General features: G+C 39.9%; 1 protein-coding gene across 1 annotated transcript in view; it reads left to right on the top strand.

Annotated features, from left to right (window-relative positions):
- LOC106848308 (palmitoyltransferase ZDHHC19) overlaps positions 1–17342 on the top strand; it is a 53782-nt gene extending 36440 nt beyond the window's left edge. Inside the window, exon 6 of the mRNA XM_044771370.2 lies at positions 17213–17342. Coding sequence (XP_044627305.2) covers positions 17213–17311 — 99 coding nt within the window. The 3' untranslated portion in view covers positions 17312–17342. The remainder of the gene's footprint in view (positions 1–17212) is intronic.
- The last annotated feature ends 349 nt before the right edge of the window (positions 17343–17691 follow it).

Raw genomic sequence — 17691 nt, 5'->3', positions numbered from 1 at the left:
CAAAGTGAGGCCTATATTGTATAAGCAAGTAACCAGGTATTTAATAAGAAGCATTTTTAGGGAAAGAAAAGGAAAAACAAGGGTAATGGTTGGAACAAATCATAAAACAATTTCTGAGCCTAGGGGATGGTCAGTCAAGAAGATCTCTAGATGTCAGGGTTGAAGCATCCCTGGCAGTTTAAAATGTCTCCTATGATGTCATCAGGTGTTCAGGTAAACCTTCTTGAGTGGCTTACACAGCAACAGGCATGAAGACTGTCCAAACATGGTGTATCATGGTGCCCTCTCTTAGGTTATATGAAGTTGTCTAGCTTCTGTTTGCAGGGCTTCAGGAAAAAGGGTGATTTGAGTTCTCAATGATTCCAAGTGAAAAGGAAAGAAAAAATTGCAAATGTTAATTAGGAGATGGGTACCACATATTTTAGGAAACTAAAAGGGTTCAGGATCCTGTCCTGTTTACATATAGAAGACAAAAACCTTGAAAACAATTAACAGAACCCAAATACAACATCCACAAATGTATATTATAGTTTCTATTGAAACACAATTTTTCTCTCTAAATTTACCCTAATTTTCAACAAAGATAACCTAATACAGACTTACGTCTCTGCAAAGTAAGTCTAGTTTTAATAGTTGGCCCAATTATTTACATAAGTACAATAAGAATAGCAATTGATCACATAGGCTCTTTTAAATCTGCTTTTCTGGGAGGAGTGACATCAACATCATGTCAATGTGAACTTACCTGGAACTCTCTCCCCTCCAACATACAACTAAAAGGGGCAGCCATACTCCAAGAGAAAATATCCTAACAAAACAAAAACATCAGAGAGACACGCAGCCACACGATGGAGGGTGGAGAGGCTGGAGCCCCCCTCGGAGGACCTGGAATGGGGTAAGAGAGTACTTTGTTCCCTCCCCTTAAGACTACAGTCTCTTCCATGGGACGCTCTGTGAGGGAAGTAGTGGGGGAGGGGTCGCGCATTCACCAGATCACCCAGGACTCCCACATGGAAGGAAGCCATCAAATGGGGCAAAAGCTTTCCTGCAGGGTGACTTCATCAAGCCAAGACCCCAGGAGACCAGATAGCGAGAGCTGATCCAGAAACCCCGAACTGCACACTGGAGAAAGCACCCCTCCCCGACCCAGTTGGCGCCATCTCGGCTGAAGGCAGAGGGCTCAGAATACGTGGCTCTCAACCCCCACCCAGGGGCGATAGGCTGTAACTGCAACAGAATAATATCAGAATTAGAAAGACCAGACCTTCCAACATCAGACACTACATCAAATCTCCAGACCAGAGAAAAAACAACAAAGACCCAGAACTCAGTCCTGAGGACACAGAAATATGTAAACTAAATGACAATGAATTCAACATAGCTATCATCAAAAAACTCAACAAGGTAAAAGAGAATATAGAGAAACAATTCAACAAATTCATGAGCTACTTCACAAAAGAGATTGAAACTCTAAAGAAGAATCAGTCAGAAATATTAGAGATGAAAAACACAATAGAAGAGATAAAAGAAAATATGGATTCTCTTAGTGCTTGATGGGACATCATAGAGGATCAAATCAGCTTAATCGAAGAAAGACGTGTTGAAATGCCCCAGACAGAGGAGGAGAGAGAACTAAGACTAAAAAGACTTGAAGAAAGTCTCCAAGAAATATCTTACTCAATGAAGAAATGCAACATAAGAATTATAGGTATTCCAGAAGGTGAAGAGAAGGAGAATGGAGCAGAAAGTGTGTTCAAAAAAATAATAGCAGAAAACTTCCCAAATCTAGGGGAAGAGAGGGAAATATGTGTGGAGGAAGCTTCCAGATCTCCTAGATTTGTCAATGTAAAAAGACCCACTGCAAGGCATATAGTAGTAAAACTGGCAAAAATGAATGACTAAGAAAGAATACTCAGGGCAGCAAGACAAGAAAATAACCTACAAAGGAACCCCTATCAGGCTTTCAGCAAGTTTCTCTGCAGCAACCATACAAGCTAGGAGAGAATGGAATGACATATTCAAACTTTAAAAGACACGAATCTTTAGCCAAGAATACTCTGTCCAGCAAAAATGCCCTTCAGATATGAGGGAGAAATTAAATCTTTCCCAGACAAACAAAAGCTAAGGGACTTAGTAGCCATGAGACAGCCCCCCCCCCCCCAAGAAATCCTCAAGAAGGCCCTAATACCTGAAAAAAGAAAAAAAGAGAGAAAGGGGTCACAAAACACAGAGTAAGGAGATAAATAGTTGGACAGAATCGGAATAGGATAGCAAATATTCAAGTACAGCGTTAGGCTACAGGGAAGGAAAGCACCAAAACAAAGACAGTCTTGTCATTTTAACCACAAACTCACAACACAAGTTTGAATAAGATATGAGAATAATAACTTAGGAAGGGAGGAGCAAAGGAACTGAATTGGTTTAGACTAAGGAAATAAGAGGCCATCAGAAAATGGACTATCTTATACACGAGTTTCTGAATACAAACTTCAGGGTAGACACTAAACTAAAAAGCAGAACAGAGACACAAAAAATAAATTAGGAAAAAACAAAGACATCATAAAAAACTACGTAATTCAATGGGTAGACCAAAATACACAGGATGAGAGACAAAAGAAATGCAGGAAAACCAGAAAATGAGTGATATAATGACAGCATTAAGCCCTCATGCATCAATAATCACCCTAAACATAAATGGATTGAATTCTCCAATAAAAAGACACAGAGTGGTGAGATGGATTAAAGAACAAGATCCAACAATTTGTTGCTTCGAGGAAACACACCTCAGCTCCAATGACAAACAAAGGCTCAGAGTGAAGGGCTGGAAGACAATCCTCCAAGCTAATGGCAAACAAAAGAAGGCAGGTGGCACAATACTTATATCAGACAAAGTAGACTTCAAGATAAGGCAGGTAAAGAGAGACAAAGAGGGGCAGTATATAACGACCAAAGGGACACTCCATCAAGAAGAAATAACACTTGTAAGTATCTATGCACCCAACACAGGAGCACCAAAGGTCATAAAGTAAGCATTAACAAACCTAAAAGAATATATTAAAAATAACACAATAATAGTAGGGGACCTCAATATCCCACCCACATCAATGGATAGATCATCCAGACATAAAATCATGAAGAAACAGTGGAATTAAAAGAAAAGCTAAACCAGATGGACGGACTTAAGAGACATATATAGAACACTCCATCCAAAACAGCAAATACACCTTCTTCTCAAGTGCACATGGAGTATTCTGAAGGATAGGCTACATGTTTGGAAATAAGGCAAGCCTCTATAAATTTTAAAAAATTGAAATAATAACAAGCATGTCTTCTGATCATAATGCTATTAAGCTAGACATGTATTACAAGGAAAAGGCTGAGAAAGGGACAAAGATGTGGAGACTAAACAACATGCTATTGAACAAGCAATGGATCATTGAAGAAATTAAAGGAGAAATCAAAAAATATCTGGATACAAATGAAAATGATAACATATCATACTAACTCATATGGGATGTGGCAAAAGCCATATTAAGATGAAAACTCATCGCAATACAGGCACACATTGACCAACAAGATAAATTCCAAATAAGCAATCTCAAATTACACCTAACTGCATTAGAAAAAGAAGAACAAAGCCCAAAGTCAGCAGAAGGAGAGAAATAATAAAAATCAGAGCAGAAATAAATGCTATTGAAACAAAAAAGGCAGTGGAAAGGATCAATGAAACAAAGAGCTGGTTCTTTGAGAAGATAAATAAAATTGACAACCCCCTAGCCAGACTTACAAAGAAAAAAAGAGAGAAAGTGCAAATAAACAAAATCAGAAATGAGAGAGGAGAAATAACAACAGACTCCACAGAAATACAATGGATTATAAGAGAATACTATGAAAAACTGTATGCCAACAAAATGGATAACCTAGAGGGAATGGATAAATTCTTAGACTCTTATAACCTCCCAAAGCTGATTCAAGAAGAAGCAGACAATCTGAATAGACCAATCACAAGGAAAGAGATTGAAACAGCAATCAAAAGCATCCCAAAGAATAAAACCCCAGGACCAGATGGCTTCCCTGGGGAATTCTACCAAACTTTCAGAGAGGATTTAATACCCATCCTTTTCAAGATATTCCAAAAAATTAGGGAGGGTCAAACACTTCCTAACACATTCTATGAGGCCAACATCACACTGATACCAAAACCTGACAAGGACAGCAGAAAAAAGGAGAACTTCAGGCCAATATCGGTGATGAACATAGATGCAAAAATTCTCAATAAAATTTTGGCAACTCGAATTCAGCAATACAGGAAAAGGATCACACATCACGATCAAGAGGGATTCATACCAGGGACTCAGGGATGGTTCAACATCTGCAAATCAATCAACTTGAAACCCCACATCAACAAATTGAGGAATAAAAATCACATGATCATCTCAATAGATGCAGAGAAAGCATTTGACAAGATCCAACAGCCATTTATGATAAAAGCTCTTAAGGAAATGGGGGTAGAAGGAAATTACCTCAACATAATAAAGGCCATATATGACAAACCCACAGCCAGCATCATACTCAATGGGCAAAAACTGAGCGCCATCTCCCTGAGAACAGGAACAAGACAAGGATGCCTACTATCACTCCTCTTATTCACCATAGTACTGGAGGTTTTGGCCAGAGCAATTAGGCAAGAGAAAGGAATAAAAGGAATCCAAATAGGGAGTGAAGAAGTGAAACTCGTTGTTTGCAGATGACATGATCTTATGTATAGAAAATCCATCGGAAAACTAATAGAAATAATTAACAACTACAGTAAAGTTGCAGGGTACAGAATCAACTTACAAAAATCAGTTGTTTTTCTATACTCCAATAAGGAACTTACAGAAAGAGAACTCAAGAATGCAATTCCGTTTGCAATCAAAACTAAAAGAATAAAGTACCTACGAATAAATTTAGCCAAGGCGATGAAGGACTTATACAGTGAAAACTATAAGACATTACTGAGAGAAATTGATAATGACATAAAGAGATGGAAAGAGATTCCTCGCTCTTGGATTGGAAGGATAAACATAGATAAAATGTCCATCATATCCAAAGCAATCTACAGATTCAATGCAATCCCTATCAGAATCCCAATGACATTCTTCACGGAAAAAGAGGAAAGAATCCTAAAATTCATATGGGACAAAGACCCCGAATTGCTAAGGCAATCCTGAGAAAAAAGAAGAAAGCTGGAGGCATCACAATCCCTGACTTCAAAATGTATTACAAAGTCATAGTGATCAAAACAGCATGGGATTGTTACAAAAACAGGCACACATTTCATCGGAACAGAACTGAAAGCCCAGAAATAAAACCACTCATTTACGGACAGCTAATCTTTGACAAAGGTGCCAAGAACCTACAATGGAGCAAAGATAGTCTCTTCAATAAATGGTGTTGGGAGAACTGGACAGCCACGTGCAAAAGAATGAAGGTAGACCATTATCTCACACCATACACAAAAATAAACCCAAAATGGATCAAACACTTGAAGATATGTCCTGAAACTCTAAAACTCTTGGAAGATGATATTGGTAGTACACTCTTTGACATCGAACTAAAAAGGATCTTTTCAAATATCATGTCCTCTCAGAAAAGGGAAACAAAAGAAAAAAATAAACAAGTGGGAATTCATCAGACTGAAGAGCTTCTGCAAGGCAAAGAAACTAGAATCAAAGCAAAGAGACAACCCACCAATTGGGAGAAAATATTTGCAAATCACATATCAGACAAGTGGTTAATCTCCATAATATATAAGGAACTCACACAGCTGAACAATAAGAAAGCAAACAACCCAATCAAAAAATGGGCAGAGGAGATGAACAGACATTTTTCCAAAGCAGATATACAGATGGCCAATAAACACATGAAAAAATGTTCAACATCACTAATCATCAGGGAAATGCAAATCAAAACTACACTAAGATACCACCTTATGCTTGTTAAAATGGCTATAATCACTAAGAGTAAACATAACAAAATTTTGGAGAGGGTGTAGAGAGAAGGAAACCCTGATACACTGCTGGTAGGAATGCAAACTGGTGCAGCCACTATGGAAAACAATGTGGACATTCCTCAAAAAACTAAAAATAGAACTAGCATATGACCCAGCTATCCCACTGCTGGGTATCTACCCAAACAATTTGAAATCAACAATCCAAAGTAACATATACACCCCTATGTTCATTGCAGCACTATTCACAATGGCTAAGACATGGAAGCAACCCAAGTGCCCATTGACCGATGATTGGATAAAGAAGACGTGGTATATATATACAATGGAATACTACTCAACCAGAAAAAAAGACAAATTCATCCCTTGTGCAATAACATGGAAGGACCTAGAGGGAATTATGCTAAGTGAAATAAGCCAGTCTGAGAAAGACAAACACCAGATAATTTCACTCATATGTGGAATATAAACAAGTACATGTACAAAGAAAACAGTTCAGTGGTTACCAGGGAAAGGGGGGCGGGGGAGGGTGGGCACAAAGGGTGAAGTGGAGCACTTATGTGGTGACAGTCAAGAAATAATACACAACTGAAATCTCACATTGATGTAAACTATTATGAACTCAATAAAAAAATTCATATAAAAAAATCTGCATTCCTGGAAGTTTTTATAAAGAATCTCAGATGGAACTTTAGAGGCTTCTCGTGGCCAGGAAAGTCAAGCGAAGGACTTGTCATCAGATTCGGCCTGCAATACCTACAGATCTGGGTGAATTCCTTTCTTCTATTGAGGACCCCCAAAATATCTGAAGGTCCTTGCACCTGCCAGGGAAGTAACCTCCTTTGCTTACCTGGTAAGCTTGTTGAGAATCCTGTAAGCAAGGTACAAGGCCAATATTTTTAAGTGGCTTTATTCCATAAAGCCCAATCTTTGCCTCTCAAAGCTGTATGGTCATATCCGAGTATATGTATGTTTCTCTCAAATATGGCATTCCAGTCAAAGCCTTGGTAATATGACCAGTTCCAATGTGTACTACTATAAGTAGAACAGATTCTTATTGAACTTATGTAAATAGCTATATTCCCATGAAAATAACAATATGAATAAAGAGTTTTTAAATTCTGGAGGGATGAGAAAGTGAGAAAAAGATAAATGCTTCAATTTTGCTTACAAATTGCTACAAGTCATAGTTAGCTTAAGAGAAGAAGTTTTCCTGTAACCTGGAAAAACAAAACATTAAAATATCAGCAATATTTCGAACAAAAATTCATAAAAATTATAATTATCCTCATCAGTTTATTCAGTCTCATGATATTAACTTTTGAGTTTCTGTTAGCAGTTTCATGAGGCCATCAGTTTCTCCACTACAGTTCTGTAATTTCTTACTGAGATCAGTTTCATAATCTGAAAGTTGATCAGAAAACTGTATTTCAGAGCAAGTGTCAAAGCCCTTTCCATGAGTCTCTCTGAAGATGAAACACGTTTGCAAAAACCTCAGAGTAAAACAACAACTGTCTGCAAATGACAAAACATTCAAAACTGGCAATTGACTTAAAAACTTGGCTATTTTTTATAACATACAACACTTTAAGATAATACCTGGAATTCTGACTGACAACCAGGACAGATCAGAATTTTTGGAACGTTGTGTTATTTTTTTAAAAGAAGCACTTAACATTGATAACATTTACCCCCACATGTAACCTAGGAAGACATATGATCATTTATTTGATAATGCTTCCCGTGTAATTTAACATAACAAGTAAGTTTAGCTAGTTTAATATTTTCCTCTTTACAGAAAAGAGAACAAATTCATTGAGAAGTCTTGGGGCTGATTCAAAGTCTCAAAGTTTTCTTTTTAGGTCAAAAGAAAGACTTTAATTTTGGAGAAAGTTCATCAAAAATATCAGAAAGTTTTAAAACACTTGATCACATAGGAAACAATGCTTAGTTATCCATTCAATTGAGGTGATGACAGAATCAGTCAAAGGCGACGGAGTTAAAAATGTCAGAAGACCTTAATAGAGACACTTCAGTTTTTTGAACATAGGAAAGTATTTTAAGAAAACAGATTTTCTGTCTTTTAGGTAAACTTTCTCAAAAGTGAAGAAAAATCTTTTATAACCTCTTTATCAAGAGCAAACAGGAAGTTTGAGAGAATTACTTTTTTAAGAGAGAAAGCCAAATTCTAGTCTTGCAACAGCTTACTTTTGTTTTTGAAACTTATTTACTTAATTGAATTCATTTCAATCCCAGCTATCTTGACCATACACAGAACTCCTCAGGGTTTTACTTTCACAAACTTTCTGTCACTTACTTTTTACATTCAGCATTTGTCCCCTGCCTTCTTTTCTTTTTTTCTTTCCTAGTACTTTAGGACAAATTTATCTTTCCTAACAAAGCAAACAAAAATATCTTTATTCATTATATCTTCTTTACTGAAAACATTCATTTTACTTTCCTTGTATACAGAATTTCTAGAAGTACTTACTTTCTTGTAGAAAATTTTTCAGCATACATGAAACATGTTTATTAATAAACTTAAGCATCTTTTAGTTTTCCTGAGATAAGAAGCCAAAGGCAGACAAATCTATGCTTAGTAATCAATTTCTAATATTTTATCTTATGTGGAAATGACCTGGATACTCAACAAATTTTATAACTTTACTTTAGCAAAACTCTTCAATTTTCAGTTACCAAAAAAGAGTTTGGAAGCTGTTTTTCAAGCATATATATGATAAAATGTAACTATTGCATCCAAAAGCTCTTACTCGTTTTTGTCTACCTAAATTATTTATTCCCATCAGTTATGTTTAGATTGCTCACAGAAACTTTGTGTGACATTAAAGCAGTTAGCCATCAACTTAAGTTGTTTGAAGTATATACACCATAATGGGATTGCTGTTAAAAAGTTCCCCTCAAAACATTTATCCTTTTCACATCTACTTAGTTTACTTGTTCTTAATAGTTATGTTTATATTTCCTATGTCTGGGAAGTGGGAGAACCCCTCCCTTTTCCTTAAGGTTCTTATGGCTGGTCAAATAATTAAAATGGCAGGTTAGCAGGGGAAAATCAAACAAAGTTTAATAGCATGTATACATGGGAGAGGCTCAGGCAAACTGAGGAACTCAGCCAACTGGCCAAGGCTGCCTATTTAAGTATCTTCAGCTACAAACAAGGAGGACGTTGGGGTAGAGATTTGGGGCTTCAAAGGGGAGGAAGGCAACCCACATGGAAATGGAAAAGCAAATGTTTGGTAACTAGAACTTTGATAAAAGTGGGCTTAGCAAAGATCCTCCCAGTCTACTGAAACCCTGAGTTATCTATGGTGATGGCGTGTCCTGGGGACAGGTCTTTACTTTAAATTTCTTTTAGGCAGTTACGGGGGAAAGGTCAAATGTTCTTTCTGAGTCTGAGCCTTTATTGTCGTTAGCTCAAAATAAGCCACATACCAGAGTGGTGCATGTTGGGGCCCAATAACTCACCAGGAGAAGAGGCAGAGTGAAGTTTTCCTTGTCATGGATACCATACCCTGTTGTTCATCAGTCTTCCATACTTAGTCCACCAGGTGTTCACTTCCACAGAAACAAAGACTAGTTCAGGTTCTTTTGGGCTATCTAGCTGTTGACATAACCAGCTGTCAGATTGGTTAGTTAGCATGGTCAAGGCTTGGTAAACTGGCATAAGAGGGTGTTTGGTCTGTGCTTGAGTTGTTGAAAAAGAAAGGGTTAGTAAAAGCAAGACAGGTTGGAAAAGAGCCCATAGTGAAGACTTAGAGAGGGGAAGTAGGATAGATAGAGACCAGCACTCTCCAGTCAGCTTTTAATAAATGATTAAAGAAATATATATTTGCTAATAGTTTTCTTTAATGTGTGTATGGGTGTGTGCGCGCGTGTGTGTAGGGAGCTTTTAAATGCAAAGGGGAGAAAATAGGTGAAAACAAGATTTCCTGATCTATGATCTCGCGAGAGCTGTCTACTTCGTGATGTTGGCTACCTCTGGGGCCTGGGAATTGGCCCTGAAATCCTTAGTTTAAGATCGCCTGTGGGGACTGTCTCTCAGTTGTCTTGAGAGTGACATTCTGGGTCTATTTTGGCATGGCTTGCATGGATCCAGGAAGATTGTTCCTTTATTTTGATGGTAGTGTAGGTGGTCAGAAGGACTTCATAAGGTCCTTCCCAGTGAGGTGACAGTGCATTTTTTCTTCTAAAGACCTTGATGTACACCCAATCTCCTGGTTGAAAGGGAAGGCAAGCCTTGTCAGAAGATGGGGGCCACGCATCTTTTACCTGTTGACGATATGCTTCAAGTATGCTAGTTAATTTCTGTATATAGCTAGTCATAGCATCAAATTATTCACTTTAAGTTCCCATAATATTCACTTACTCCAGGAATTAAAGGTTTAGAAATGCCAGTAGGCATCAGGCATCCAAAAACTATTTCAAAAGTAGTCAATCAATATCTCCTATTTGGAGTACTTCAAATCTTTATGAGGGCCGAGGGCAGAGTTTCTGGCCATTTAAGGCCAGTTTCTTGACAGACCTTTCCTAAAGTCCTTTTTATGTGTAGATTTTTACATTCCACTTGCCCTGATGACTGGGGTGATATGGGGTATGAAATTTTAATTGAATCCATAAAGGAATGTCAAAATGAGGAATAACTTCAGTTATTAATTTCTTTACCACTGTTGTGGCATCTGTTATGTCTAGTTGGATAGCATTCAGTCCATCCACTAAACATGCAGATGATAACCAAAAAGTGAGAGTAGCCCAAAGCTGGGGGCAAGTCTATAAAGTCCATTTGGAGCCCCACAAAGGGCAGTGAGGGTCTGGGAGGGCTTCCTGGGGTATGCTGATTTCTCCCAGAAATTTGGTAAGATTTGCAAGTGGTGCACTAGTAAATAATTTGGTCAGAAATTTTATGGATGTCAGGGAAAAATCAGTTACCTTTTATCTCCTTAACTACCCCCTGTTTGCACATATGTCCCATTTGGTGGGAGATAAGTGCAAGCCAAAAAGTTAAAGGAAAAGGAGCTACAGGAAGTCCATTTGGCCCAATATATAATCCGTCTGATAATTGTTTGGCACCCTTTTTATCCAATTATCTTTTTCAGATTGTGGGGCATTTGTCTGATGTTAATGATATCAGTCAGGGGTAAAGGCAGGTTTAAAAATCGGGTGGAAAAAGGATAAGGGGGTCCGTTGTGAGCTGCACGTTTAGCAGCTCTGTCAGTTCTGTCATTTCCTAAAGATATGGCATCAGTCTCCTTCGTATGCGCTGAACAATGAACAATGGCAATTTTGGAAGGCAGGTGAATAGCTTGTAATAAGGCTGCTTTTAAGCATCCCTTAGCAATAGGAGTTCTTGAAGAAGTTAAGAATCCATGGGATTTCCAAATTGTGCCAACAGCAGGGCAGACTCCAAAAATATATCTGGAGTCCGTGTAAATAGTGGCAGTTTTTCCTTTTGCTAATGTGCGAGCTCTAGTAAGAGCTGTGAGTTCAGCAGCTTGGGCTGATTTTACATTGGGCAAAGAATAAGCTTCAAGCGTTTCATGTGGGGAAACTATGGCATAACCAGTTATTATATTTCTCCAGAAATTTCGCTTACAAGAGCCATCACAAAACAGAAGTAAGTCTGGATTGTCTAAAGGGATGTCTGAAAGATCCTCTCGTGGCTTTGAGACCATTTCTATAGTTGCGAGGCAATCATGTGGGATGGAGTGGGGCTCTCCATCATCAGAGAGGGGCAGAAAAGTAGCTGGATTTAAAGTGTTACAACGATGTAAGATGATGGAAGGGTTGGTTAAGAGAACCTGTTCATAGATGGTCTGTCACTGTGTAGAGAAGTGTTGTTTCCTGTGAACTTGCAAAATAGCAGACACGGCATGGGGAACACAGAGATGAATGGGAGAGCCTAATGTTAAAGTGCTGGCTTTGTCAATCAAGGTGGCAGCTGTGGCCACCTCACATAAGCGTGGGGGCATACCTGATGCCACAGGGTCTAGTTGGCATGAGAAATACGCTATAGGACGTATTTGAGAGGCAAAAGATTGTCCTAGAATGCCTGCAGCAATTCCATTATTTTTGTGGCAGTACAGATGAAAAGGTTTGTCAAAATTAGGTAAGCCAAGAGCCGGAGGCATGGATAAAGCTAATTTTAAGGCTTCAAAGGAGGTAAATGCCTCTGAAGGCCAGGAAATAGTCTCTGGAGTGATATCTGGGGGAAGAGTATATAGGGGTTTAGCAAGAGCTGCAAAATTAGGAATCCTTTGGTGCCGGTAACCAGCTGCCCCTAGAAATTTACATGACTGATTTTTCGTCTTGGAAAGAGGGATGGACAAAATTGACTCAAGGCCTTTGGGGGTTAGCTTTGGAATGCCTTAAGATATTTCATGCCCTAAGTGGCTAACAGTCATTTGCACCCACTGAAGTTTAGATCTGGAGGCTTTATGGCCTCGTTCAACTAGTGCCTTCAGGAGAATGAGAGACTGTCAGGGCTCCCTGCTCAGTTTGATTACAGAGTAGGTCATCCACATATTGAACAAGAGTGGAGCCTTGAGTAAAGGCGACAGAATCCAAGTCAGCTTTAAGGACTTGGGAAAATATTGAGGGGGACTCACAATACCCCTGAGGCTTCCCCTTGATTATTTAACTTTGCAGCTGGCTTTTAAAGTGAGATCTCCTTTAGCGTGTTTAATTAACACTGCCTGAAGGGTGGATTTATATGCTCTTACAGTATCAGGCAGGGGAAACATCCCCCAGTGAGACACAATGTCTATCCCCATAACATAATCTATGACACACTCAGGCAAAAGAGCCCCATTCATTTTACACAAAATCCATTTAGATATACTAATGTTTTTACAAAATTTTATCAATTTTTATACCTCTAATCGTAGCTTTCAAGGATTCCATCAGTAAGTCTTGGTGTTATAACATTGTGTAGGGGAAGCATTTCCAGCCAGACATAACATCCATTTGCAAAAAGAACATCCAGGTAAAGTTGCCTTGACCTCTTCAGATAATATTAGCTCCAACATTTTAATCTTTATAATCTTATCACCCTTGGCAGCCTAACTGTTGCCCCAAATAATTGTTGGTCAGGTTTCTCATTGTGATTCCTGCCTTCTGGCTTAAAAAATTGTTTTTCGCAAACTGGGGTGAATAGAACATTGAGGCCCATCAATGTTGGGGGGCAGTAGAGGGTCCTTTTAGCCCACCCAATTTTAGGCAGTGTTTTATTAAAACCTTTGTTTTAACCTCATTTATGTCCATTTTATTTATCCCATTTTTCTTTTTAATAACTAGCTAAAGATTTCCCTCCTGCTGAGACAAATCCTATGACTCTTCCCTTTTCTGATTCTTCTTTGTTCTCCCCCCTTGTAATATTTGTCTTATTTACCCCATTGTCTTATTTACCTTAGTTGTTTTGATGAGGAATACTGGCCCTGAGCTAACATCTGTGCCAATCTTCCTCTATGTCATGTGTGAGATTTCGCCACAGCCTGGCTTGATGAGTGGTATGTAGGTCCATGCCCCACATCCAAACCTACAAAACCCAGGCCACTGAAGCAGAGCGGGCAAACTCAGCCACTGTGCCACTGGGCTGGCCCCTACCTTAGTGTTTTTGTTGTTAAAGAAAAAAATCCTTTAAGAATTTCCAACTTGTTGAGAAGAGTCCCTTTATTTTTTTTTTTAGCTTCTTTTTATTCTTTTATTAACTTGTTTTCATTAGCATCTGTAAGGCTATGAGAGGAAGCTGAGACCCCAAATTTGATTGTCTCATCTTTTTCTTTTTCATGGGTTTATAACTGAAAACATCCCAAGTTTTCAATGTACAACCCAGAGGGCCACCACTGGGAGTCAAATCTGAGTCCCCCATTATGGCACCGCTCACACACACACACACACGATATACATTCACACATAGCCACACAAGTATCCAGACAGATGGAACCAGGAATTGGTCCTTTCCACAAATCAGGGCTCCCCCAAGCAAACTCCACTAACCTGGAACAGAACCCCTGAAGCAGAGGCAAACCAACAAAAGGAAAAATAGAACTCAGTCAGTTTTAATGAGGGAGCACCGAAAGGATATCTGTTCCAACCAGAAGCCAAAACAGACAAACAAATCTAGAGCCTGATTGTTGCCACAAGAACAATGCGCCTAGGGCCAGTGGTGCCAGTCAGATGGAAAGCACTGGGGACAGTCCCTAGGTCAAATCACCTGGGCAGCTGCTGAACCGCTTCCCAGCAAATCCCGTTCAGCCAGGGGCCATGGAGCCATGGGCAAAGAGCCTGCTGGCTGGCTTGCCAAATTGTTACCAAATCCAACACTGCTTCATTTACCCATCATACACCAGGGCCAAAAGGGAAAAAAACTGAAACACAGGCTTGTGGCAAGGAAAGAGCTTGACTATTGAAAGGCAGCCAGACGAGGAGATGGGAGCGAGAACTCAAATCCACGTCCTGAAAGGGAAAAAGGTAGGGTTTTTTCCTGGGGTTTTAGGTAGGTGAGGGGAGCATGTGCTGGGGTTTTAGGTAGGTGGGCAGGACCTGTGGCCATGCTAGTTAGGGCCTTCCTAGCAGCCTGTGTTGGGCCTGGAAGACCAAATTTCTTCCTCCTTGACTGACTGGGCTTTTCTGGTTAGTTTTCATCTTCAGCCTGCGTCTGGCCTTGTGAGGCTGAATCTTGGTGTTTGGACCTTGACTTTCAGGGAAAGACAGCTCACTCACATACTAAGAAGGGACACAAAGACCTGGTTAAATGATTGATTGTGCTGAATGTGCACAGCTGCAGTTAGCAAAGTTTCTCTCAAAGTGTTTTGCTCCAGGGAAGATTTTTTAACTTCTTCATGCTCGGTTTCATATTGATAATCCCTACCCATGCAAAACCCAGATTAAATCTTCTTTTGTATTTATCAGTTTACCTCACGTGGGCCCAATAAACAGGGCAGCTCTTACAATATCATTGAGCAGATGTATAAAATATGAAGAATGTTAATTCTATCTCTTTTTTAATTTTTTGGTGAGGAAGATTGTCCCTGAGCTAACATCCGTGCCAATCTTCCTCTATTTTATGTGTGGGATGCTGCCAGAGCATGGCCCACAGAGCGGTGTGTAGGTTTGCACCCAAGATCCAAAACTGTGAACCATGGGTCGCCGAAGCAGAGTGTGCGAATTTAACTGTTATGCCACCAGGCTGGCCCCTATCTCTATGTTTTTAACATCCTTCGATGCTTGAGAGTGCCATGTCATGGGTTTTGGGGGTGGGCAGTGAGCCTTTGGTGATACCTAGCAGCCAAAAAGACACAAGGCCAATTTCATTCTTCTGAATTTGGGGCCCAGTATCAGAAAATAGCAACATGCAAGAGTTGTTGCTCTATGTGAGTACAGGTGTCTGAGGAGAAGAAAGGTCATAGTGTTGGCATGATATTAATCAGACTAACAGTCTTGTAGATGTCACAGCAGAAGGTAACATAACAAACTCCCAGCATTTTCAGAAGTCAGGAATCTCCTATCGTTCTATTAATTCTATCTTATCATTCTATTGATTTGCTTAAAATTAAGACTACTCATTTATGTTAAGTGAGATAATAACTCTCTGCCATCGGGTAGAATAGACAGAGGTAAAATAATAACATTTTAGTGCATCAGGTGGAAAAGAGACTGTGATCCAAACATCATTTCTCTTCCAAGCTAGCAGTTCTTCCTCTCTATGATACACACACTTTTAAAAAATTAATTAATTTTAATATATTTCAGTGTGTAGATATTTTAAATGTGCATACATATTTACAGTTATATGAACTTGTAACAAATGAGAATATCTAAAGCTTTCAACTTTAGTATTTAAAATATAATCTCATCAAGTATAAGACAATATTCTTAGAACATAGATTTTAACATCTTAATTTGAATGTCACAAAGAAAAAATACGTTTCTATAGACAGGAGAATAAAAGTAACAATAATTGTGCACTGATGAGGGACTTTTGTTCTCTGTTTTTCTTTTTATTAAAAAACCCAGGGTCAGGCAGGCTGCATTTGGCCCAAAGGTACTGTTTAGTTTTTCTCCTGTTTTTTCTTTTTTTAAGGTATACTTTTTGTTGAGGAAGACTAGCCCTGAGCTAACATGTTGCCAATGCTCCTCTTTCTTTTTTCTCCTCAAAGCCCAGTACAAAGTTCTGTCCCTACTTGTAAGTCATTCTAGCGCCTCCACGTGGGATGCCCCCACAGCATGGCTTGACGAGAGGCGCATAAGTCCACACCAGGGATCCTAACTGGCGAACCCTGGGCCACTGAAGCAGAGCATGCAAACATAAATCACTTGGCCACAGGGCTGGCCCCCATTTTTTTTAAGTATACTTTTTGGTGAGGAAGATTGGCCCTAAGCTAACATCTGCTGCCAATCTTGCTCTTTTTTTTTTCTCTCCTCAAAATCCCAATACATAGCTGTATATCCTAGCTGCAGGACATTCTCGTTCTTCTATATGGGATGCTGCCACAGCATGGCTTGCTGAGCGATGGGTAAGTCTGCGCCAAGGATCCGAACGGGTGAACACTGGGCAGCCAAATCGGACTGTGAACTTAAGCACCTGGCGATGGGGCCAGCCCCCTCTGTTTCTACTCAGATTTATGTCCTCAGAATGTTCCAAGTCGATAACTCCCATTTGATAGCAGCCCAAGTTTTTAAAGCAAAGTAGGAATCTTGGAATTACATATTTTATCCATGTTCAAGAATAATACAATCACTGTTGAAATTAAAGAGACCTTCAAAATGGCAACTACACTTCAACACGAAGGAGCTTGAAGATGTGTGCAGTGGCCGCCTCTCAGCAAACACTCCCCAGTGGGTTGGTGGTAGCAGCTCTGAGGCTGACTGGTGGCGCCTGAGTCACGGGCCCGTTGGAGCTGTGAGTCACAGCTGGAAACTTCCACAGACAGAAGGGTTCAGATGCTCAGTGGCTAAAACAAATGACAACTGTCAGCTGCATGTCACAGTGAAGCCAGTTATGGGCTCACATCATAAGTGGCTCAGAGGGAGGCAGTTCAAGGCTGGGGCAGTGACTCAAGACTATCATCAAATGTTGTCTGCATGGCATGTTGACTTGTTGCCTAATGGGTCCAAGGGTGCGCCCGTGGCCAGCACATCTAGGTTCAAGACAGGAAGAAGGAACAGAGTTGTGCCAACTGTGTCCTTTTCCCCTTTTATCAGGAAGGCAAAAGCTTTTCTAGAAACCCTCGAAAGACATCCGCTTACATCTCGTTGACCAGAATTTCATCAAGAAAAGCCAGGAAACAAGGGAAGCTGTGAAATTATTTTGCTGCCCCCTCCTGCAAAGTGGACTTTTGTGATAGCAAAAAGGAAAAGCTGAAGACAGAGTGAGCAGTGAGCACGGTTTGCTTCGATCAGCACTTCCCCTGAAAGGGTGATTGGAATCACCCCTTCTCCCCATGTGCTTCTCTACCCTGTGGAGTGAAGCCAACCTGGCAGGGGCAGGACCTCTCAGTCCCCAGCCAGTGGGGGTGGCGGGCGTTGCCGTTGGAAGTGCTGGTCACAGGCTGCAGAGCCTCTAGCCCACATTCTCCTCAGCCTCGGTGATGTCACACTGGGACTTCTGCCTTCCACCCTTGGCTGTGGCTTGGGCGCTCAATATGTCTTCAACAGTCGCTATGGATATAGGGCTCCTGGAG

The sequence above is a fragment of the Equus asinus genome, chromosome 5 (genome assembly GCF_041296235.1).
Source record: "Equus asinus isolate D_3611 breed Donkey chromosome 5, EquAss-T2T_v2, whole genome shotgun sequence".
NCBI lineage: Eukaryota > Metazoa > Chordata > Mammalia > Perissodactyla > Equidae > Equus > Equus asinus.
This window is presented reverse-complemented; position numbering and strand designations above follow the sequence as displayed.